We start from the raw sequence: 22,141 nt of genomic DNA on the forward strand, positions 1-22,141 counted from the left end.
GCTGATTTATGATGTATGATGGTGGGAGAATACAACTTATCTGTGGAAAGCCAAAACAAGGTCTGAATTAAACCACCTTTTAAAACAGGACTTGAGTAAAGCATAGCCTTCACCTCGATGTCTGTAACAGAGCAAATTTTATCCTTAAGGCCTTAAATTACAGAAAGAAAATGGGCAGAAATGCTAGATTTTAGGAAGCCATTTTTGTTACATTTCACTTGTTATTCTCACTGCAATCCCAACATATATCCATTGTTTGTGATTCATTAGGGCAACTGACTTTATTGTTCAATTTTATTATTTCATAATATCTCATTGAAAATAATTATTAACTTAGTTGGTCCATGCTCTTTCAGAAATACTGAAATATTAATCAGTACAGATACAATGAATTTTGTAAGAAAAGCAGACAAGCATGGAAAGACCATTTTTTACCTCAGTTACAGCTTGAATTGATGCACCATGCTTTAGAAGAAGTTCCATTACTTTTATTCTGTTCTTCTTGCAGGCAATGTGAAGAGGTGTGAAACCATTCTGGAAATAAGAACACACTTTTTTATGCCCTCATGTAATTAAAAAATAGAACTGCCTATGGAATTCACAAAATAGATTTTTCCATTTTAAAGGAACAGCTCACAAATTTATTTTGGTATTACTATATTTTTCATGTAATAGAAAGTAAAAAATTATAAGAAGATAAAGATCTATTTCATATATCCAGTTTTAATTATGAAATATACTGCCCACTCCAATAATTAATTTATTAAAAAATCTCAGTTCATGCAAAACTATCAAACCTTTCTTTTTTTGCTTACCATATTCACTTTGAACTGGCTAGGGTTTTCTGCTGGAGTTTTTGGGAATTTGGGGTGGGTTTTAGAACTGCTGGTTAAAAAAGCACTTTACTTTTTACAGGCTCTGGAATTTACGTCTTCTAAACTATTTTTACTACTTGTTTTGTTTTTTTCTTTTTTTCCATTCATTCCCTGTCAGCTTACTGCAACTAGAAGTGTTTCACCTCTTCCTTTAAAAAAGATGTGTGCAGTGGGGGAATATTAGAACTATCATCTTATTTAGTACAAGATGATACCCCAGAAAAAAATGTAAATCAGGAAAATAGGCTGTCCAGAGCACCCACAACTGGTACAGTAATTCAGTTCAGAGCACTGAATGTTGATGCTGCTCGGTACAACAGAGCCTTTGCAGAACATTCTGAAAACAACTGGCAGAGCTGGTCCCTCAGACCTGATCAAAATCATCCTTTTTACCTGCCATATCGTAAAGAATATTGTATGTTTTATGATGTGAGGTCCATGTCATTGTCTGTTCCAGGGTAGCAGCTCTCACCCCTCTCTTTGGCAGTGGACAACGTCCAGGGTGAGCTCAGGTGTGTTCCATATATCGTAATAGCCTGACCACAGACACCTGAATGCAGGCTGATCTGCCACACAAAGCACAGGGGCTGAGAGAAGGAAATCTGTGGAGCCTGTGCTGCCTTCAAGAGAGTCAATCCCACCTGGCTCATGAGGGTTTCAGGAGCTCACAGAACATTTCAGGAGTTGAATGAGTTAGCATCAGGCTGTGAAACCAATCAGCCCAATTCATGTCAGAATGTAAATTTGTCTGGAACAGTTCTTGAACAAATCAAAGAGACATTTTAAACAGAATGGACTCAGATTGCAATTTGAACAAAAGGCATTTATATGTTCTGTTTGTATGCAGTTTACCTGCACTAATGTATTTTGCTGCTGAAGTTGTTTCTAAAGTAGAAAGGCATATGACTCTATTGACATAGAATACCACAAATACTCATTATGTAACTCATTCCTACCTTTTACTGTTTCACATCACTGAGAACTTATAACCATTCCCTCCATTTTAAACATCACTGATTATTTTCTCTGTACAAACACTTGGAAAATAAGGATTCTCTCCATACCAAAAACTACAGCAGTTATGTCTGCAGCTGTTTCATCTACTCATAATCATAAAAACCTACCAGGAGGCAAAAGTGCTCTAGTTACACTAGAAATTCATAAATCACTGCTGACTGTCTGCAAGCAAAGGTCTTCTCTGATTGCAGGGTACATTATTAACACTTTGAACCTTGAGCGTTTGTTCTTGGGCTGCAGCAATAACAGCACAGCCTCTCTGTCAGCCATCAGCTGGCAGAAAGTAACTCCCAGTAAGTCCCAGCACAACTGTGCAGGAATGTCTGGCTGTGAGCAGTGCCCTGCTGTGTACTCACCAGTGCTTTGGCATTGGGATTAGCTTTCTTGTCCAAGAGAACCTTGGCGACTTTGTAGTGGCCACAGTGGGCAGCAACATGCAGCGCCGTCAGGTAGTCATTGGTGACGTCGTCTACAGGCACGTTGTGCTGAATCAGGAGCTGAACACAGTTTAGATGATCCCCTTGTGTTGCCATGTGCAACGGAGACAAACCATTCTGCCAACAGAGAGACCCAGCACGGATGGGTTAGAGGATGCTCAGAGAAGGGAAACTCCTCCGCGTTGTTTTTGGAGTGTTTGTTGTATGAAGAATTTTACAAGCCCAGAGAGAACCCAAAATAAACTTAACATGTTCAGCGTGAGGATGGGGGTTCTTACTCCAGAATTTGAAGCTTGTTTGGTTAGAGTTTGTAGGCAGCCCCAGACTGAAAAACCGTCATAACATACCAGCCATGCTCTAAATGTGGCTTCCTTCCATGGCATGCCTCAGACAAGCTGCTCAATTTACATGATTTACATGAGGAACAGCACTTTGTGACTTTTAACACCCCAGCCAAGGAATTTACTGTTTTTTAAAGCTGAGTTAAACTTGCCACTCTAAATGTGGCCCATATAAACCAGGCATGGCAGCACAGGTCAGAGCATCACTCTGTGAACTCTACAGCCTTCCTTCATCCCTCCACTCATGTTTTCCTGAATTTGGGTTGTACACATGCTTAGACTACATTATCCAGCTCTGGAGACCACTCTTCCCAGTCCACACTGGTAAAACACCAAAAGCTTCAACTGGGCTAAAAATCTCTGAACAAAACCTCCATGCTGTGACCTACCAGCAGCAGTGGTAAAGCTGTTCCACCAGGGAAACACCTGAGAGAGACTCATGCACCAGTGTCTTGCCATGTTCAAAATACTGAACAAGCTGCCAAAATATATTATATTTCCAGAATAAAACTACGAGAATAAAATTCTCAAAAAATTGAAAAGCCTGACACTATTTCATGATGAAAGGTTAAAAATATACGCCAGAATGAAAGAGCCTTTGTTAGCAGTGGTACATAGCTCCTCCTCCCAGCTGTAGGGTTTTTTTTTTTTACTCGATTCTTCTGATGCCAAAATTAGTTTTCAGTGCAGAAGCTATTCTTGTAGCAGCACACAATAGTTTATAAGCTGTAAGTGACTGCCAGTACACTGTGTCTGCATCGGGAAACACAAACCTTTGCTCACAGACGCAGTGCCCTCATGTGACCGCAGCCAGCAAAGGCAAAGGAGCGAGGCAAAACCAGCCGAGAACTCGGGCTCTGAAACAGACCCTTCCCTTGGCCATGTGACAACAGCCAGAACCCGAAAGAAAGGTGGAAATACGCAGTGGAACTCTATTTTAAATCGAGATGGAAGCAGGATGGTGAAAGCAAACAGGCACATCCTGTCAGAACTGGAGAGCAGTTTACTTGCAGTGCTGAGACACAGATACTCTCGGACACAGTTCTTCTTTCAAGTAAGATTATCTCATGGGCATCTCACTTGTGATTTATGTTGGCTTGGATAAGCCTCTCTCCCATTCCCAAAGGCTACTACAGCAATTATCTGCATAGAAGCTTGATACTAGCAAGACATTTTAAATATTTTCACTGTTTTCTAGTGTAGTTAACAGTAGAACAAAAAAGATTAATTTCCCTTGGTCACCAAGTCCTCCTGGTAACAGTTTATAACTGATGATGCTTTATAGGTGAGAGTAAAAAAATCATGAAACTTTAAACACCATCCTGCTCCATTTTTATAAGAAAGATCCTTCAGGTGAAAAGTGTCATTCTTCACAGTAACAGCCAATAAAACATGCTTATTAATGGAGTAAGAGATTGAGAAGTTGATATGGGACTCCCTTATAGGAGAGACCTGTACAAAAAAGACTGACATGGATGGAAAAGAAAGGAAGAAACAGAGCCAATTTGAAAAATCAGCAAAATACTTGATAAAAATCTGTCATGGACAAGAGAAATGCAGCAGCTAGCTAGACCTTACGCAAAAAAAGTAAGAGACAAGACTGGATGCTAAAGAAGATAAAAAAGACAAAAATATAATTGGCAAATTGCCTTTTGTTATACTCTAAAACAGGCTTATTTCTGTTGCAGTTGATGATACTCTATAACCTTACACAAGTCAGTATTTCAATGCCACATTCAAAAGAAAAATATTACAGGCAAGAGCGTTCTCCAGGCCCATATCCTTCTTGTGAGAGACAACCCAACAATGACCCTAAGAAGTGATCTGGTACTTTAGGATGGAGACACTTTACAAATACTCTTACATTACTGTTGTTTTAAAGACTGCCTAGAAAATATTAAAAGGGAAAAAAGTTCAGGATTCATCAAAGATATTGACCATTAAGGACCATAAGGTCACACCATACCTTAAAACAACCAAATAGAAAAACCTCAGAACAAAACAGGACCACAGAGATGACACAAAGTATCAACAGTCTGACCAGGTAAACATAAAATTACTGAACTTATTTTGTAGCTGTGCCAAAGAGCTTTAATCTGGGAAAGTGCCATTAACTCTAGGGTGAGAAAAAAGAAAAAAGACAAAGAGCCAAAGAAGTCTGGTAAACCAGTAATTAAAAAAAGATGGACAGTTATTTACAGAGATGTAACGTCTTACATCCAAAATCATTGGCATGTTCAGGACTAGAATTCCCTTTTCATTTTGCCTGTAGAAACCCCCATATAATCCATTAAATCACCGCCTTCCCTGAAAATAAATCTAAGGATCTTCCAGTGCAAAAAATGGTCAGCACTATGCTAAACCATCTCTAGCAGGAAATAGCTACCAAACTGCAGCCTGGTTATTATTCTGAAAGAGTTTTATATAACATGTGAAAACTTTGTGAAGTTCAAATTCTTTCAAAGATGTGTCCTATTTCAAATAATATATGACTTAATTTGAAGAGAATGGAGCCACTTATTTTTGCAGAGGACAGTACTGCAGTTTAGTGCCAAATGAATGAATTCATTTATGCCATTCAGAGGTACAGCTACTTCCTAGCTTACCTTCTGAAAGTGGTAAAATTAACACATCAGAAGGAAAAGCAGGAAGTTCTGCACTTTCTTCTGTTCACTTTTTAACATGTAACAGCTTTCCCTCTTCCAGAGGGGGCTCTTATTTTGCAAAAGTTGTTTATATAAGCTGCTGCAGATCAACATCCAGTCTGTCTCTCAGCCTTAGGCAATTTCTAACCCACTATCCCATGTAATCTGCCTGATTTTGTCTAGTGAACTCTGGGCTAGGCTGTGTGAGTCTGCTCAGGAAGAGCCACAAATTCAAAACCTACAGTCCTTGAACAGCAGCTTAAGCTTGGGGATAACACCTGAAAATACAACAACACTCAACAAAGAAATGTAGTTCCCTAGGATTGGTTTTCATTTACAATGGTGGAAATGGAAGAAATAGGGTGTGTGTTTATGTAGGTGTCCTTTGGTTTGGTTTGTTGTTGTGTGGTTTTTTGTTTGGTTGGGGGTTTTTTGGTTTTGCTTTAGTGGTGGTTTGAGTTTTTTTTCTTTCCTTTAAGTAATAAAAAGATCTTTCTAAGAAGGTGGAAGAGCCTTTCTCCCTGGAGTATGAGCTCTAGGCTCCACAAGTGGCAGATGTGGCCCAAGGGGTTCCTAGAAAGCCCCTTGTGGTTCTCCCCTGCTCATGGAGTTTGCAAGCTAGGACTGTGGGAGCCCATGGAAATTCCACATGCAGAGGATGGGTGAAAACTGTCTGTCAGATTACCCATGACAGCCTTTGCCTGTGACTCACTGAGCAGAGGAAAGCTGGTGCCAACCTCCCCAAACAAATGCTAAATATAATCCAGTAAAGGGGGAAAAAAAGGAGGGAGGAGAAAAGCAGAATATAGAAGGGTGCTGAGACAGAATAGGACAGGATGACAGAGAGAGAAAAGAAATAACAACGGAACAGAAATGTTGCTGAAACACACTGGTTACAGACTAAGAAAAAAAAACATGTAGTGGAAGGTTATCTTCAGAAAGAACCTCAACAAACTGCACAGCCCAAATGTCATCCCTGAATGGGGAAGCCATGGATTGCAGTGGTGCAAAGCAGGCTGCTGCTCTGAGATTTGGAATCAGCAGTAACAGCAGAGACCAGTGCCAGGAGAGTTCTGGCAAGTGCTTCCTTTAATGCCAGCCCTTGGGTCTAAAGCAATCTGTGCACCCTGGCGCAGGTGACTTGAAATTATCAGGAAGAATTTTGCATGATAAACTGTAGAAAGCCAGAAAGGGGAAAATCTGATAATCAGGCTAAGTCCTTAGGAAATACGAGCTGTCTCTGCAAAGGGACATTGCTCTATTTTTATCCCTTGTCTCTTCTCTAGCCTTAGGGTAAATTGGTACAAGCTGAAGATTTATTGTAATCACCGTGTATTTATTTCAGGATAGACACAGAGTTTTTCAGCTACTGAAATTCTGAGGGATAGGGCTACCACACAAGCCTTTTTGGTTGGCACAGAAATCTTTTCTTGTATATCTTGATTTAACACATTTTACATACGCAGACGTGCTCTACATACGGCATTCACTTCGGAGAGCTCCCACACAGTTACTTTAAATAACTAAGAAATAGGAAAGTTATTGCCAAGCCCTTAAATATATGAGACATACAGAATTACATTAGGAAAAAGAAAAAAATGTGCAAGGATTATCCCACCAGGAAAGAGTATCAGTTACCTTGGTTTTGGAAAGAATAGGGGCACCACGATCCAGCAGCATTTCTACAACCTGTTCATGGCCACTTCTTGCTCCACAGTGGAGGGGGGTCAGCCCATCCTGTGGGATACAGAGTTATAACTGATTAGTGTCAGACATGCTAAAGTCTTGCACACTTTTGTGTGACCTGTGATGTCCCAGGAGGCTCATTCATTCCTGCAAGGTGCTGCTCTTCTGCAAATGAACACTTGAACCTGTTTGTTCAAACCAACAGAGCACATTCTGGCTCTGATTTTCTGAATGTGTAAATAGTCATATCACACTGGTGTTCATGCAATGGGCCCCTTCCAGACCCTCACTTCACATGCAAGATAAAGATGAGATTGCACTTCAGGTGCTTTTTGCCTGCATGCCATGGAGAAAACTGGGTCTCTCATTTGTCAGTATGCATTGGAGTCAGTGGATAGTCAGTTAGTCTGAGAGGAAAAAAAATCCTCCTCAGACTTTTTTATTACACTGATTTTGACAAGCGTACAGCAGATGAGAGAAACATCTCAATCCCAGGTGATGGAAGTATGTTGGATTCACTTCTGTCTCACTGTGTAGACTGTGCTTATGTGACCTCCAGCTGAATGACTGGCCTAGAGTCAAGGCACACTGCCCATACCCCCTTTAGAATAGTTTGCTTAGTAATAGTCAACATCCCATTGCTTGTTGCAAATAATGATGTCAAAGTTTTCAGAAACTTTGCTTTTTCCATTTACAAGCCACAAAGGAAGGGGCTTTTCTCTGGTGTCTTCCACTACTCTTAAAAAACATATGTTGTATTGTCTAGAATAAGTATGTCACATCATTTTAATACAACAGATTATCTAAAATTCCTTCTCACATACTCTCTTCGCACACATATACTCCCCCTCCATTTCTCTATGATAGCAAGAATTATTAAGGTACCTCCTTAATAATACTTTTCATGTGGAATTATAATATTCTTCCTTGGTAATTCCTAAACCACACTCTACTGGAATATCAGCTTAAGCCCTGCAAAGTGTTGAGGGCAGCCAGGGAGAGGGAGGAGCTGGTTCAGAGAGCATTACATTCTCCTGCTTCTACATTTTTGCCTGCTCCTGATAAACCTATGAAAGATAACAGGTAGGAATTGTCATTATAAACTTTTCCTGCTACTTTCATTTAAAATTTGTATGGTTCTCATTGTGCATGTTTTTCCATTTAAAGTAAGGCATATATTTTTAACATAGATGAAAAAAAAATTTGGTTCAGACTTTACTCCCTTGACTCAGGGAATAATTTGTTCCCACATGATGAATGCAGCTTGGCCCACAATGGTCCTTACTGACACCTCTCAAGTAAATTCTATTGTAATTTCTGCTACTTTCTGCTATTTCAGCCCATAAAGTACTGGGAAGTGCATCTTGTTAAAGTGACACTACAAATTCAAGATGTATTGCTCAAAACACTTAAGTAAAGACAAAGAGAAAAGATACCAAAACCCACAAATGAAGCATTTTTCAGCTGAGTTGCAAATGTTTTTCCATAGCTTCACAAGTGTCTAAAATGGGTAATGCATATTTCTTACACCAGTATCTCCCACAAGTGAGGGCATTTCATGTACTGAGCAGACACAAACATTTGATATGAAAATATCACCTACAAAAAAAAAGAAAACTTGTATGGGAAGGAAAACTAAACCCAGCAAGGCTAGGTAACTACAGAACTGTAGGCAAGAGCTGTATGTTAGATTCTTCACTCTTTTTACTTCCTGTAATTATCACATTCTGCAGCTACATCAAAGTCAGATACTCAAGGAGGTCAGGAACCAAAGTTAGAGACCATTTTCCAGATTTAACACCTCCCTAGGCCATTTCACCAACATACCATGGTTAGCTCACAGAGAATGAGCCACATTTGATCGTCTTCCTGTACCAGTCTAGACCCTTCCAGTGCTCCCAGAGCACAGCACCCACCCCTCTGTGGGTATTTCTGGCTGACAAGGTTTCTGTGGCTCAGGAGGAGCAAGCAGTCATGCTTGGCCAGCTGGACCTCATTCTGGGCCACACAGCAGTCACTACCAGCAGATGCATCACATGGGACACGACAGGACAATGCACGCGGGTGCTTGTCAGGACAGCTGATCTACAGCTATTGGTCACATGATGCCAGGTCTCTCTCTGCAAAGAGCAAATACACTCCAAGACAGATCAACAGATCATTTGGCTGCACAGATTTTTTTTTTTTTTTTCTTTTTTTTTTTGGTAGTTTCAAAAGACACTATTCACTGGTTTAGTTAATTTGGTACATGACACTCAGAGCAGGCAAATTAATGTGCAGGGGCAATCTGAAATGCAGATCAGAAAGATTTCTTTTTTAAAAAGAGATTCTGAGATTGAAACAGATTGCTATGAGCTCAGCAAGACTTCACTGACTTTGTCAGGAGATTTTCTAGTTGCTTATTTACTGTTCACATAGACTATACTATGTGAAGCATAAAATACATTACATGTATTAGGAAGCATACTTGACTTAATATGAGTCTGCAATGGCTCAGAAAAACCATTACAAACGATTATGACAATAATCTGCAGATTAAGGACTCTGTAAGTATGCACTGACATGATAAATCATATCATCTGTATTATCTATCCCTCCAGAGAGCCTGAGAGCAGCTTCAGCAAAGCCAAGAGGACAATAGGAGGAGCTAGGATTTGGTACAAGCTTCCCATTAGCATTGCACACCCATCTCTGGGGCTGCTGCCTGCTTTAGCTTTTATTTTAAACACACACATACAAATGAGACCTAAGCATTATTTCTGGTCCCTGTTGACACTCAGGTACCTGTGTAACTCCCTAATCTTGTTACACTGGACCCTAAACAGCTTTCCTGCTGCTGTGTGTTTCCTCGCCACCACGCGTGGCTTTAAGGGAGCCCTGAGCAGCATGGGGTCAGCACAGAGCAGCCTCCTTGTACTCCCCAGCTACCTCTTCCCTGTCAATGCTCACCCAGGATTCCCCTTGCATCATGGCATCCTCTGGGCTGTCTCCCAAAGCCACAGCAGCCTCAGGACCACAGCTCTCACATCAGTGACCATCAGCTTCTAACCCATCTAAGAGCGATGAAACTAAGCACAATACCCAGTAAAAACTGAAATGTTATATAAATATTCAGCAGTATTGTGAGAGTTTGAGCCAAGTCCCAGAGCCTGTCCACAGCCCTGGCAGGAGCAGCAGGCACTCCTGTCCCCTGGGCCAGAGGTAACAGCACACATTCCCAGGGGAGCAATTACTGCTGCCTCCAGGGTTTATCTGCTGAGTGACTCTCCATGCACACACTCAGCCCAGCAGGGCTCTGTCCCACAGCCCCTCCATGCTCCAGGTCTCCTGAATTCTTCACTCCATTGGCAAACTATTGCAAATTGCCCCTTCTGGGCAGTAGGGCAACAAACAAGGTTTGCTCTCCCTGCACGTGAAAGCACACTCAGGGTGCCAAGGCAGTGCTACTGTAGTTATTTCATATCTTAATACATGTGGTTTTTCTGGAGCAGCTTATGCATGATCTGATGCATCTTCAAAGAGCACATCCCACGTGTTTTCATGCAGATATGAGTGCTGGGCCTGTTGTTTAGCTGCAAAATCAGTAGAATGAGGATTATAAACACTGTTAATCCAGGCTAAAACTTGCTTGCTGCCTGCTTCAGACTCAAATTCACTTTGGCATATACAGTATTAGACAGCCAAAGCAAATCAAGCTAATTTAATCAACCTCTCTAATTAAATTTTACTTTTTAAAGTCTTTTCTGGAAGACAGAAAAAACATAATTAGGGCAACATTCAGTAAACATGTTACATGAGACATTAACAGGCCTTTGCCCAGAATCTTGGCTAAAAACCAGAATGATTAAAGTTGCCCAGGCAGCACATAGTTCTTGAGGGGTACCCTTAAGAAGTCAGTACCCAGCCCCAAATACCAGTTGCTAGACATCTCACACACAAAAAGAAAACAGAGGGAAGACGAACAGCTGGTTAAAATAAACAATGCAACATAGTGTGAACTAAAATGGAAAAAAAAAAAAAAAGGCTGAGTCTCAAAATAGTCTTAACATAATTTTTGGGATGTGTCTCATATGTTCTCTCAATTCCCAACTACAGTGTGCAGGTGTGTAAGAGTATAATAGTGCTCATCAAATCCCAGTCCTAATGAATCCAGAGAAAGTGGGAGCTCCTGGATTACTTTTACAGTAATTTAAACAGGATAAGGATTTAGCCCTTCATGTTAACCTTTTGTGCAGCACTTCAGCACTGCAGTTTCCTGGACCATCTGTCAGCAGCAAACGCAAATGCTCACGTAAATGACTAAGGAAATCATTACCTCAACTTACTTATTACTCAGGAAAGGCTTTTTATTAATTTATCTATAAAATGATTCTTTTTGTGAATAAAAAAAAAAAAAAAAATATGTGGAGAGTATTCCAGTATCCCATACAGAGGATGGATTGCAGGAACAGACCACAAAATGCCAGCTGAATAGATAAATCTGTCCCATCTAAGAGTCAGAGTAGCAAATCCTGGCTCTGTTAGTGTTTGGTCAACAACACAAAACAGTATGTTCTGCATTCTGATGTAAAGGTGAAATACAGACATGAAAGAGGAGAAACAAAGGCCTAAGAATTTCTCCCCCTGAGCAGTAGACACCAGAAATTTCAAGATTTTTTTTTTTATCCTTTCATAAGGGTACAGAAGCTTTGCCATTTACCTTTAAGGAAGTATTTTGTCTTCAACAATCAATCTTTGAATTAAATAATATCATAATGTCCAAGACAAAATAACCCTATCCTAACAACTAAAAAAAAATCTGCTTATCTCTTATATACAAAAATTCTGTTAATCTCTTAAAAAATAAGAAAAAAAAAAAAAAAGAGAGAGATCTCACATTTATAAATATGGCACTAGGAGACTCACTTACTTTCACATGCAAATCCCACCTGTTATCAAGCTGTGTGTGCATTCAGCACCTGCCCCTCACAGAACACACAAGGCTGGGCTCTGCCTGGGCATCCAGCTGATAAGCAGGACTTGACACATGTATCAGAAAAGACAGCCTCAGCTGCTCTTTGCCTTTCAATGCATTCAGCAGTGGTGATGCTGTTGCAAAGGATATGACCAGAGCCTTTGTCATCCTGTATTTTTGTAGGGCCATTCTATATGTGGGACATTGAAAAGAAAAATAGTGATTAAAAAAAAATAGAAATATCTACGAAGTTGACATATCTTAATTGTTCAGCCTTGGAAAACAACATTGGGTCAGGTTGGAACAACAGGAGAGATTTAGCAGGAACATGTGTTGTGCCAGCTCGGAGCAATTAATCTTTGTTATTGAATATGAGAATCAGGCAGGCACTCCTGAAACAATGTCTTTTTTTCACCCACCACCACATTCCTCTCAGCCTTCTCTTGCTTTTGGTACCGATTTCTGAGCCCTGCCGGCGCTGCTATCCCGCAGCGGGGCGAGGCTCCGGGAGCCGCCCCGGCAGCGCCGCCCCGAGCGCACCCCGGACTCAGCCCGGCACAGCGCAGCCCGGGTTCAGCCCGGCACAGCGCACCCCGAGCTCAGCCCGGCACAGCGCACCCCGGGTTCAGCCCGGCACAGCGCACCCCGGACTCAGCCCGGCACAGCGCACCCCGGACTCAGCCCGGCACAGCTCACCCCGGCACAGCTCACCCCGAGCTCAGCCCGGCACAGCTCACCCCGAGCTCAGCCCGGCACAGCTCACCCCGGCACAGCTCACCCCGGGTTCAGCCCGGCACAGCTCACCCCGGGTTCAGCCCGGCACAGCTCACCCCGGACTCAGCCCGGCACAGCGCAGCCCGGGTTCAGCCCGGCACAGCTCACCCCGAGCTCAGCCCGGCACAGCTCACCCCGAGTTCAGCCCGGCACAGCTCACCCCGAGCCCTGCCCGGCACAGCACAGCCCGGCACAGCTCACCCCGGGTTCAGCCCGGCACAGCTCACCCCGAGCCCTGCCCGGCACAGCTCACCCCGGGTTCAGCCCGGCACAGCTCACCCCGAGCTCAGCCCGGCACAGCTCACCCCGGGTTCAGCCCGGCACTGCTCACCCCGGGTTCAGCCCGGCACAGCTCACCCCGGGTTCAGCCCGGCACTGCTCACCCCCAGCCCTGCCCGGCACAGCACAGCCCGAGCCCTGCTCGGAGCAGCCAGAGCCGGCGGGAGCGCAGCTTCACCCACCCCTTACTGCCAGGAAACCTGCCCCTGCTAATGCCACCCACTGCAACCGGGAGTGGCACACGTACAGCACGAGCAGGAAGAGTTCTGCACATCCCTCCTGACCTCTGGAGAGGATGGGTGGCTGGGGAAGCAGGGGGAGCCAGAAAAAACAAACCAGTTCTTCGTGAACCACAGTCATCGCTGCCTTTTGCCTCAGTGGGAAGCTGTGCCAGACTCAGGAGCTGTTAATGCTTCTGCCCTCTTCCTAGATCCTGTTTCCGTCCCTGCCTGTATTTTTAGTTACATAAATTATCCCGGTGTCTGACCCCGAGCTTGTGATAGAGGAAATGAAGCAGAGCACGAATTTTCCTAACTTAAAGAACTAACTTGACTCCAACTATTTAAAGTACTGGTCCCTAATGATTTGGACTGCAGTGGGCCATACAAATACTTGCAGAGGGAAGCAACTAATCCCCCACCAAGTCCCTTTCTCCCTGCTCTGACCAAATGCACATCTGTTACACCACCAACCGGTGTCCCTGCCCACCACAAGGTAGAATCACACTCCTCAGCCTGGTACCCCTATGTGGCACAGAGGAGGCTGGAATTTCATTCCAGAAACTGTACCCACTGTCCACATTACCCAGGAAAAGTCATCTCTTCCGTGTTGCCCAACTAGAAAGAAACTTAAACATTTTAAAAATAAACCATCAGATACTAAAGGTAAAATAGAAGCAATAAGGAAGAACATGTGGAGAGAACAAAGAGATGACAAAATAAATTGACCCAGTTTCTGAATTCGACAGAGAAAAAAACCACAAATGTGCCTAATAAGCACTGCAGGAAATCTCAGAGACTACAGTAACCAAGCAAAAACCTGTGAATACAGGAACAACTGTAGAAAAACTATGCTTAGGTTATTCATTTCTTTTGCTTAGAGTGATTCTGAATGGTAGAACTTATACAGAATAATTCAAAATGGAAAAGGTAGAGGTGATAAATTAACATGTCAAGAAAATTATAATTGTCAAAAATGTTACTGGGACAGCTTTTGAGAGTTACCTCGCACACACAGGAGTGTGTTGGAAAGACTGCCCTTACAGCCCACAGCACCAGCACCACTAGGTCCAGATTTACTTCCAAACATTTGAACTTTTTCCTTCTCTCTCTCTTTTTTTTTTTCTTTTTTTTTTTCGGTTTTGTTGGGTTTTAACTCCAGCAGTTAGACATAACCATATGCATCGAGTTTCTAAGTCACTGAGGGCACTGAGTTAGGTGTCAGCCTGATGGAAACCATCCCTGTGCCCGACACATGTGCTGACAAATCCCACACAGAGCCTGAGCTGCAGGAGAGTCATCAGCCACACCACACTGTGACACTGCCTGTGGACAGTGAAAGGCAAACACATACTGCAGCTCAAAGTTACTCTGCTAGCAGTCAAATTCTGAAATATCTGCTTGAATTCTTATCTTTAGCATCCTCCTGTACATTCACCTCTACTCCTAAACAGATAAAAGCAGCTCCTAATTAAACACTGGAAAGGGAACATGGAAAATGGTTGGCTCTGAGCTTTGCCATCCTTGGTGTTTCACACACTGCTGTAAGAGATGTAAAATGTTAGTCTCCTACTGCAACAATTTCATTAAAAATAAATGCAGTGCAGCTGTAGTAGCCTGCTGGGAAGATGAATGATTTAAGCTCTACAGCAACACACAGGTCAGAGGCAATAATTCCACACAGTCACTTGCAGCACTCACACTTGAGCTTACCCTTGTTTTGGCATCAATTTTAGCTCCTCGATCAAGTAGGAGTTTGACCATATTTGCATTTCCCCTTTTTGATGCAACATGCAATGGCGTGATATCATTCTGTGGAAGAAAACAACATGAAAATAAATATGCATCTGTCTTTCACGAATTCCAGTTTTGGTTTGCTCACAGAGTGAATTATGCCCAATTTGCTAAATCATAACACAGTTGGTTTCCCTGGGAGCATGAAAGCAAAAGCAAGCTGTGTTCAACCTCACATGTGAATTACTGGCCTGATATCTCAACATACCCAGGGTGAAGGCAAAAGTCAAATTGTTGTTAGGGTTATAAGATGATGTGATTGTGCCTCAGCTCACAACTTTTGCTTAAGGGTTGAACTTATGCAATTTTACTGAATCTTAGCAATTTAATCCAGCTGTGGTTGTTTATGAGCCTGTAGTGATAAGGATTCATACTTCAACTTCACCGGCCTTGTAGGAGCCATAGAAAAATAAAAAAACCATTACATCTGCAGATCTCATACAAAAATTATGAGAGGCCAGCATTACTTATTTCTGACACATTATCAGCAAACTCTGAGAGCCTGGCAAGCACCTTCGTTTCAGTTCCGCTGTTAATTTTGCCTACTCAATTTGTTCCTCTAATGGGTGCAACACTGTGCTTGAAGTGGGGCTGCAGAGAAGTGTGTGTGCTTCCCTGAGCAGTGCCTGGCAGGCTGGCACAGGCAGGGATGCTGCACATCCAGGACAGTTACATAACCCACGCTGAGCACACACAGGCACTTCCTTAACAAGATGCAGCCAGCACGTCCCTTCATGCTCTGCTGAATCCTTTATCTCGTGGCGTATGAAGGCCACGTCCTGTATATATTTGATCATATGGAGCCAAGTGAAAATAAAAGGATCTAAACAGAGCACACAGCTAGTGTATGCAGACACACAGAATGGTAAAGGATGTGTTCCTCAGTGTTCAGGGCAGCACAAACAGCTGGCTATGAAAACCAGCAGCCCTGGGACCCAGCAGAATGCAGCAGTGTGTGTCCCGTGGCTGGCTGAACCAGAAAGGCACCCTGAGCAGCAGGGAGGGGTATGGCTGTCTGACCTGGCTACCAGAGCCTTCAGCAGGGAACCACAGGTGAGTGGAGTGATGGAAAACCAGCACCAAGAAAAGATCCCCTCTCAGGTGTGACAAGCTGACTCACAGCCTAATCATAACACCAAGTACCTCATGCAGTTGCTACGTTTTCATTTACACAAAATTTCACTATGAAGCAAACTCACAGGTACTAGAAAGTACTAATTAATATTATCACAGAGGTAAAATACATGTTAGCAAGGTTAAATGACAGAGATCCTTTCTACAATATTCATGATCATTAGAGGATCAAAGTGATGACTGTGCTAGGGTTGCTTCTCATTCCTTTAAAAAGCAAAGTAAAGCAAGAAGATGCTTAGCACACAAAACAGAAAGTGCAGCATGTCTGGTCCTTTCAGGGAGGTAAAACTATCTGACACTTAAATTTTCTGTGAGATGGTTTTGGAAGAAAGAGTTAATTCTATTTGACTGGGAGCTGACACTGGATATAATATGGGGTCACTACATTACTGTACAGTCACAAAAAGGACAGAAAAAAAGGGGAGAAAAACAATTATGTGGAGATACTTTCTGCTTTTTTTCTCTTCCCAGGAGAAAAGATGTTACTGAGGTCAGAGGGAAAGAGAAATGAATTCTCCTTTCCTGAGAAAAAAATGGGAAAGGAAATAACTTTTGTGTCTTCAAGTAAAGAGTACTGCAGGTAATTTAGATTAAAGAAACACTTTTTTCTACTTGCTGATGTTAAGGGGTAAAGAGGTTAACTCAGCCTAACAGACCCTAGTGCCCTGTTAATACATCAAAACAATTTAGTACTAATAATTTACTGCCTCGTGCACAGAAGAGAAGCATTTTCCAAGCATGGAGAAAGAAATAGAGGAGGAAGGGACAGCATTACAAAAGACAAGACAAACACCTGTTAGAAGTCTGGAATTCATTCATCTCAATACTAAGCTGAATCTAGTGCAGCACAAGGGAGGGCATAACCACATAAGAATGTGCACTTTGGATCTATGTATTTGCCAGTCAAAGCTCCTGCTGCCATGAATGAAGGAGAGCTGATTCTGGAATAGAGGGATGAGTGCTGGCAAATACACAGCTCAAATGTAAGAGATGGCTTCCCCTTAGCAATTAAGGGTTAGGTGACACTGTTTGCTTGCAATGGGGGGAAAAAATGAAAAATATCCACTTGCATGCTCAAAACCAAGTCCTGTTCAAATGACATTCATATTTCTGGATTGCTACCAAAACTATTAGGACAGCATATTTCTCTCCCAGCTTCTGACAGGGGCGATCACACCGGCTGGAAATGTGAGGAAATTCTACAGCACTGAATAACGACTGAACTCGAGAGCTACCAAGCCATCTTTGCTCTATGTGATCACCTGTCTTTACAAAAAACCATATAAATATAATGTCTATATCACCTTGAAACCTGGAGTTACTTTTGGTTGAAAATAGGCAGCAAATTCACATCACAAAGAGATGGATGGAGAAAGGATGTGATCGCACCAAAAAAATTTTGTGAGAAAAACCAACGACACACAGCTTCCCTGAAACAATTAATGGAGCAGGAGGAATCAAGCAAATTAAGCTCAATATGTCCAGTGTAATATCTGTCCTTATAGATGACAAAAGAGCTCCTCTTTCCTAGGAAAGGGCACTCATTCCCTTGGAAGGAGTTTGCAGTTTTTGTTGAACTTTACTAACCTGATCAGACAGTTCATAAAAAAATGAAGGGATGAAGGATTAAAAACACTTTTAACCTTTTTCACCCTTAACATCTCAGGAAAACACTGTGAGGAAAAGAAGGGGAAAAAAGAGAGGGGGCAATTCTCTATTCAGAATTTAATTTTGCTGTTTAGCTATTTAAGCTTTTACTGGTAGCAAAGAATGTGAAGTAAGAATTCAGCTGGCTGAGAGTTCTGACTCCAAACAGATGAAGGAAGATATGGATGATGTGAATACTTGAATAATTTTACACTGATATTCAGGCCAAGACACTTGTCTTTGGTCAATACTGTGTTGTCCCAAGTGGTAAAGAATCACAGCTAGAAGTTTCATGTGTATGGTCCTTCCCCATCTCTCATGTCACAATTAAGAACGTGAACTGAGAAGTGAAAAAACCTCAGACAACACCATCATTAATTTTTCTGATGACAAATCGTAAAGCAAGGAACTCAAAATGGAGTTATTTGTACTTGTCACAAGAAACGAGATAAAAAAAGCTTCATAATATGTGCAACTTTGGTGTTGTTCATTAACACTAAAACTGTGGTATCAGCAAACAAAGTAGCCACCAAATGTAAGGTTCTGAATTCTTCAGTGTATCAACAGCATCTGCTGTCTTTTCAGTCTATTTTTATCCGTTTGATCTTCTATAAATTTCTCCCTTTGTTCTTAAGATAGAATAGTAAATCAGGAAATTTTTAAAGATGTTTTCCTGCAGTAATAAAGCTGAAATGCCTTCCAAAAGTTCCTAAAGTTGCCATTAAAATATATGCTTCAGATCTAGAGCTCCTGCTGGAGTGCTGCTTGCCCTTGCTGTTGAAATATCCAATGCTGGGTAATGTCTCAGGTAGCCCCCTTCACACTGAGGTCCAATTTGTGAGTTAATTAATTCTACAGGGAATATGAAACATGACTGTGAGAATAGCAAGCTAAAACTATGAAGAAAATGGTCATAGGATTATCAACTAGAACACAGTCTTTCCTCTCCTTCTGGGCAGATTTCCTGGGACAAGTGACCTGAAGCACTCTGAGACTGTACATAGCTCAAATGCCATGGATTAGGTGCATGCAACTTTTTCTACACTTCACAGCATTGTGGATGGTGGTTTTCCCTTTGTCTCCCTCCACTGCCTGCTGCAGCCCACCACCCCCTCACACAGGGCTCGTGCCTTCCTCCAGAGCCACACAACAACCACAAATACGATGAGAGAGCAGTGACCTGCTTTTAGAGTCAGTGGCCTTTGCTTGTGCCTGATCAGAGGGAACACCAAGCCTTTCCAGCTGCAGAGAGCCTCTCTATCTATAGCTTCACAAGAAAACTCAAAAACTTTTCAGTTATCTTGTGTTGAGAAACGAGCCACCGAGCATGTCCCAGCTGAAATGAGATCAGCTGCCCTGTGACACACAACATTATCCATCACAGCAGTTCAGAATGGCTCCTTTCTGCTACAGATTAGCCCCATGAATGGTTAGGAAGTCAAAGAAAAAATAGGGTTAAAATCATCAGTGTGCAAAGTAGATCTTACATGGTTCCATTTTAATGCATTTAGAAAACCAGGAACTCCCCCTGGGTTTCTGGTGTGCTATGCTGTCCTACGAGATTGCCTCTTTCTCCCATCACAGCTGGAGTCTTACAAGCATAAGGATGCTAATAATAACTAAGAAAAGTAAATGTTTGCATTTATAGCTTCATATTGGACTCTGAAATGCACCTTAAAGGAAGGCATGAAACAAAGGGAAAACCTTTCCTAGTCATGTGCTGCATTGATTTAAATGCTAACTGAGCAGCTGATCACATCAGGACTGTGAAAACTCACTGCCAGTCACATGGACTTGGCATTTCTTTTTGCTGCCAATGAGAGAACTTACCTCCACCTCTGAGCTCTCCCAGCCTCTCAGTGGAGTGCAGTTTTAATCAGAAAAATTACATTATATGATTTCAAATTTCACTTCCTTGATTTAAAACAAACCTTCTTAATGGTAGTAAGACTTATATTGTGCTATTTTAGTTCTTGTGTGCTTATATACTTAACTTTCTTCAGGGTTGGGATGTACAAAATGAATTCTAGAAGAAAACAAGGAAGACTATAGGAAGGGGCTTTATGGCAAACTACCACTGGGGAAACAAAGATGTTTTTCTCTTATGCCACTGTCACTTAGATATTGCCTGCTCTTTTTGATGGGCTAATGGTGTTCTGCTTCTCAGCCTCAGGGTCATCATTAATGCATGTTGTCCTCACACCACCCTCAAAATTACCAAATCCTTTCCTAACCTTCCAGTAAGCAAACTTTCTGCAGGCAAAGCCCACACTCCCAGTGGAACTGAGATCTCCTCTATGATAAGGAGTGCTGTGGATCAGGAAGGCTTTTCCAGGGGTAGATGTAGTTTTATGGCACAGTAATGACCTCCCTCCCATTTGCTTTGGCAAGAAAGATACAGGGACAGGTCATCTTCACACAAAGGATTCCCTGGCTACCTCCATCTTCTGACTTGCTCATGCACAGATCTGGGGGTCACAGAGGTTTTTCTCAGCTGTTGCTCTGGAAGCTGCAGAGAATTGCATCCTTCCTTCCGTTCTAAGCACTGTTTTCCTCAGAGACAGGTGGAGCTTCAAAGGCATTTTGCTCACCTGAGCTAAACATATCTTTCCACTGGAAGATCATCTCAGACAGAAGAATGCTATCTGAAGACTGTGTGAACCCCCAAAAGATAACTTTTACCTAAATATAATTCCCAGTTTATTCAAAACACCTTCAAAATCATTAAAACTCTAGGTAAGACAGTTTGATTTAAAGGCACAAGTGGCTGATAAACAATTGTTTTAAAATGACAGGAATTAATTTTTCCTGTTGAAAAAATGATAAAATAGATTCAAAATAGATTTTAAGGCATCTGGCTACCTTTCAGTTTGTAACTAGGATTCATCACACCTCTCCTTATCACTGTCAGCTAAGAGAAGGGTGCCTGGAGGTGTTGTAATCCTTCAAAGCCCAAGCAGTGACTGCTTTAAAGTGTTCATCTGGCTAAGAAAGGAGGCTGACTTCACCCTCAGTTACCCTTTATTCTCCTCCTCCAATTCTTTAGTTTCTGTGTGATTGTCTCCCAGTTAAGCAAGAGGGGGAAATGGTGATGCAATATTTGAAGTATTTTGGAGAAGCTGGGCACATGATAATGTACTACAGAAAAAGGATGATGAGTAGTCATAAAATGCCTGCTACCCTGCAATGCATACATACCCTGCCAGTAATTGTGACAGGTTTTCTGTTGAGTTTGAGCCCAAGAAGTCGAGCAATTTGGAATGATTATTTTTGCTTTGTTACAAAATGGCAAACATCCAGCTGAATAAGGAGATTTTGTTTCACTTGGAATGAGGTTAGGATGGCTCCCAGAGCTGCCTCCTGTTTATAGGTGGAATAAAAGGCATCACAAGCTGATTTACTGAAATTATTTCCATCCATCCCAATGGGGAGTTTGCTGTGCCACCTTCCCTGCACTTGCAGCAAGGCAAGAGGAGAAAGCAGGCACAGAAGTGCTAATGCAGCTCACGGGGAGAGCTGACATGGCATCAGCCACTCGACTGCAGAAGTGCAAACCTGCAAAAGCAGGTACATTTCCAACCCCCAGCCTCTACAGTCAGCAGGTACAAAGGCTGGCAGGCACTGTGACACCTGTAAGAGCTCCTGGAGCTCTGCCTGTCCCCTGGCTGCAGTGAAAGAAGGGACCAAGGGAATATGTGACAGCTGAGAGGCAGGCAGGTGTGTACCAGCGGGGCTGAGGGAGCAGCTGCTACTGAGTAGCACTGGGGACATCATTTCCTTACAGTACAGCACCACTGCTCACTCCTGCCCACACACTGAGAGCCATCAGCCAGCTCATCTCTTTCCTTGCCTTTGCTGCTGGAGCCTCTTCCTTCCCTCAGGCCTCTTGGAAACTCGCTGGAAACAGCAGCTGAGCTCTCCTTTGCCACAGGCCTGCCCTCCTTTTCCTTACATCCTTTCACCAGCTCTTCATTTCACCACACTTGCCCTTGGCCTTAGAGCTTTGCCTCCATTCTACACATCCATTCACATTCCTCCACCTTTCCCCACCCTGACTACACCGAGGGTGGCAGATGGCTATCTGTCACACATTTGTCTTCACACTACCCTGTTCACACAAGCTTCTTTTGTTACCATAATCCTCTTCTCTTCTTCAAACCTCTCCCTAGAATTCGTACTTTCCTGAAGAGTTTGTACATAAACTGAGAGATAGATAGGTAGTGTTAATTTGTATTTATTTAATAAGAACAAAGGAAAAATGCACAATGTGCATTTGACACCCTATCTTAAAAGTTTGAATTTGCACTTCTGAAAGCTACAATACACGGTAATATTTTATT

General features: G+C 42.3%; 1 protein-coding gene across 1 annotated transcript in view; it reads right to left on the bottom strand.

Moving 5' to 3' along the window:
- Window positions 1-22,141, bottom strand: part of ANK3 (ankyrin 3) — a 314,256-nt gene that overhangs the window by 102,795 nt on the left and 189,320 nt on the right. Inside the window, exons 10-13 of the mRNA XM_053983225.1 lie at window positions 14,940-15,038; window positions 6,954-7,052; window positions 2,249-2,446; window positions 436-534 (exon numbers count right to left, since the gene is read on the bottom strand). Coding sequence (XP_053839200.1) covers window positions 436-534; window positions 2,249-2,446; window positions 6,954-7,052; window positions 14,940-15,038 — 495 coding nt within the window. The remainder of the gene's footprint in view (window positions 1-435; window positions 535-2,248; window positions 2,447-6,953; window positions 7,053-14,939; window positions 15,039-22,141) is intronic.

Source organism: Vidua macroura, chromosome 8 (genome assembly GCF_024509145.1).
Source record: "Vidua macroura isolate BioBank_ID:100142 chromosome 8, ASM2450914v1, whole genome shotgun sequence".
Taxonomy (NCBI): domain Eukaryota; kingdom Metazoa; phylum Chordata; class Aves; order Passeriformes; family Viduidae; genus Vidua; species Vidua macroura.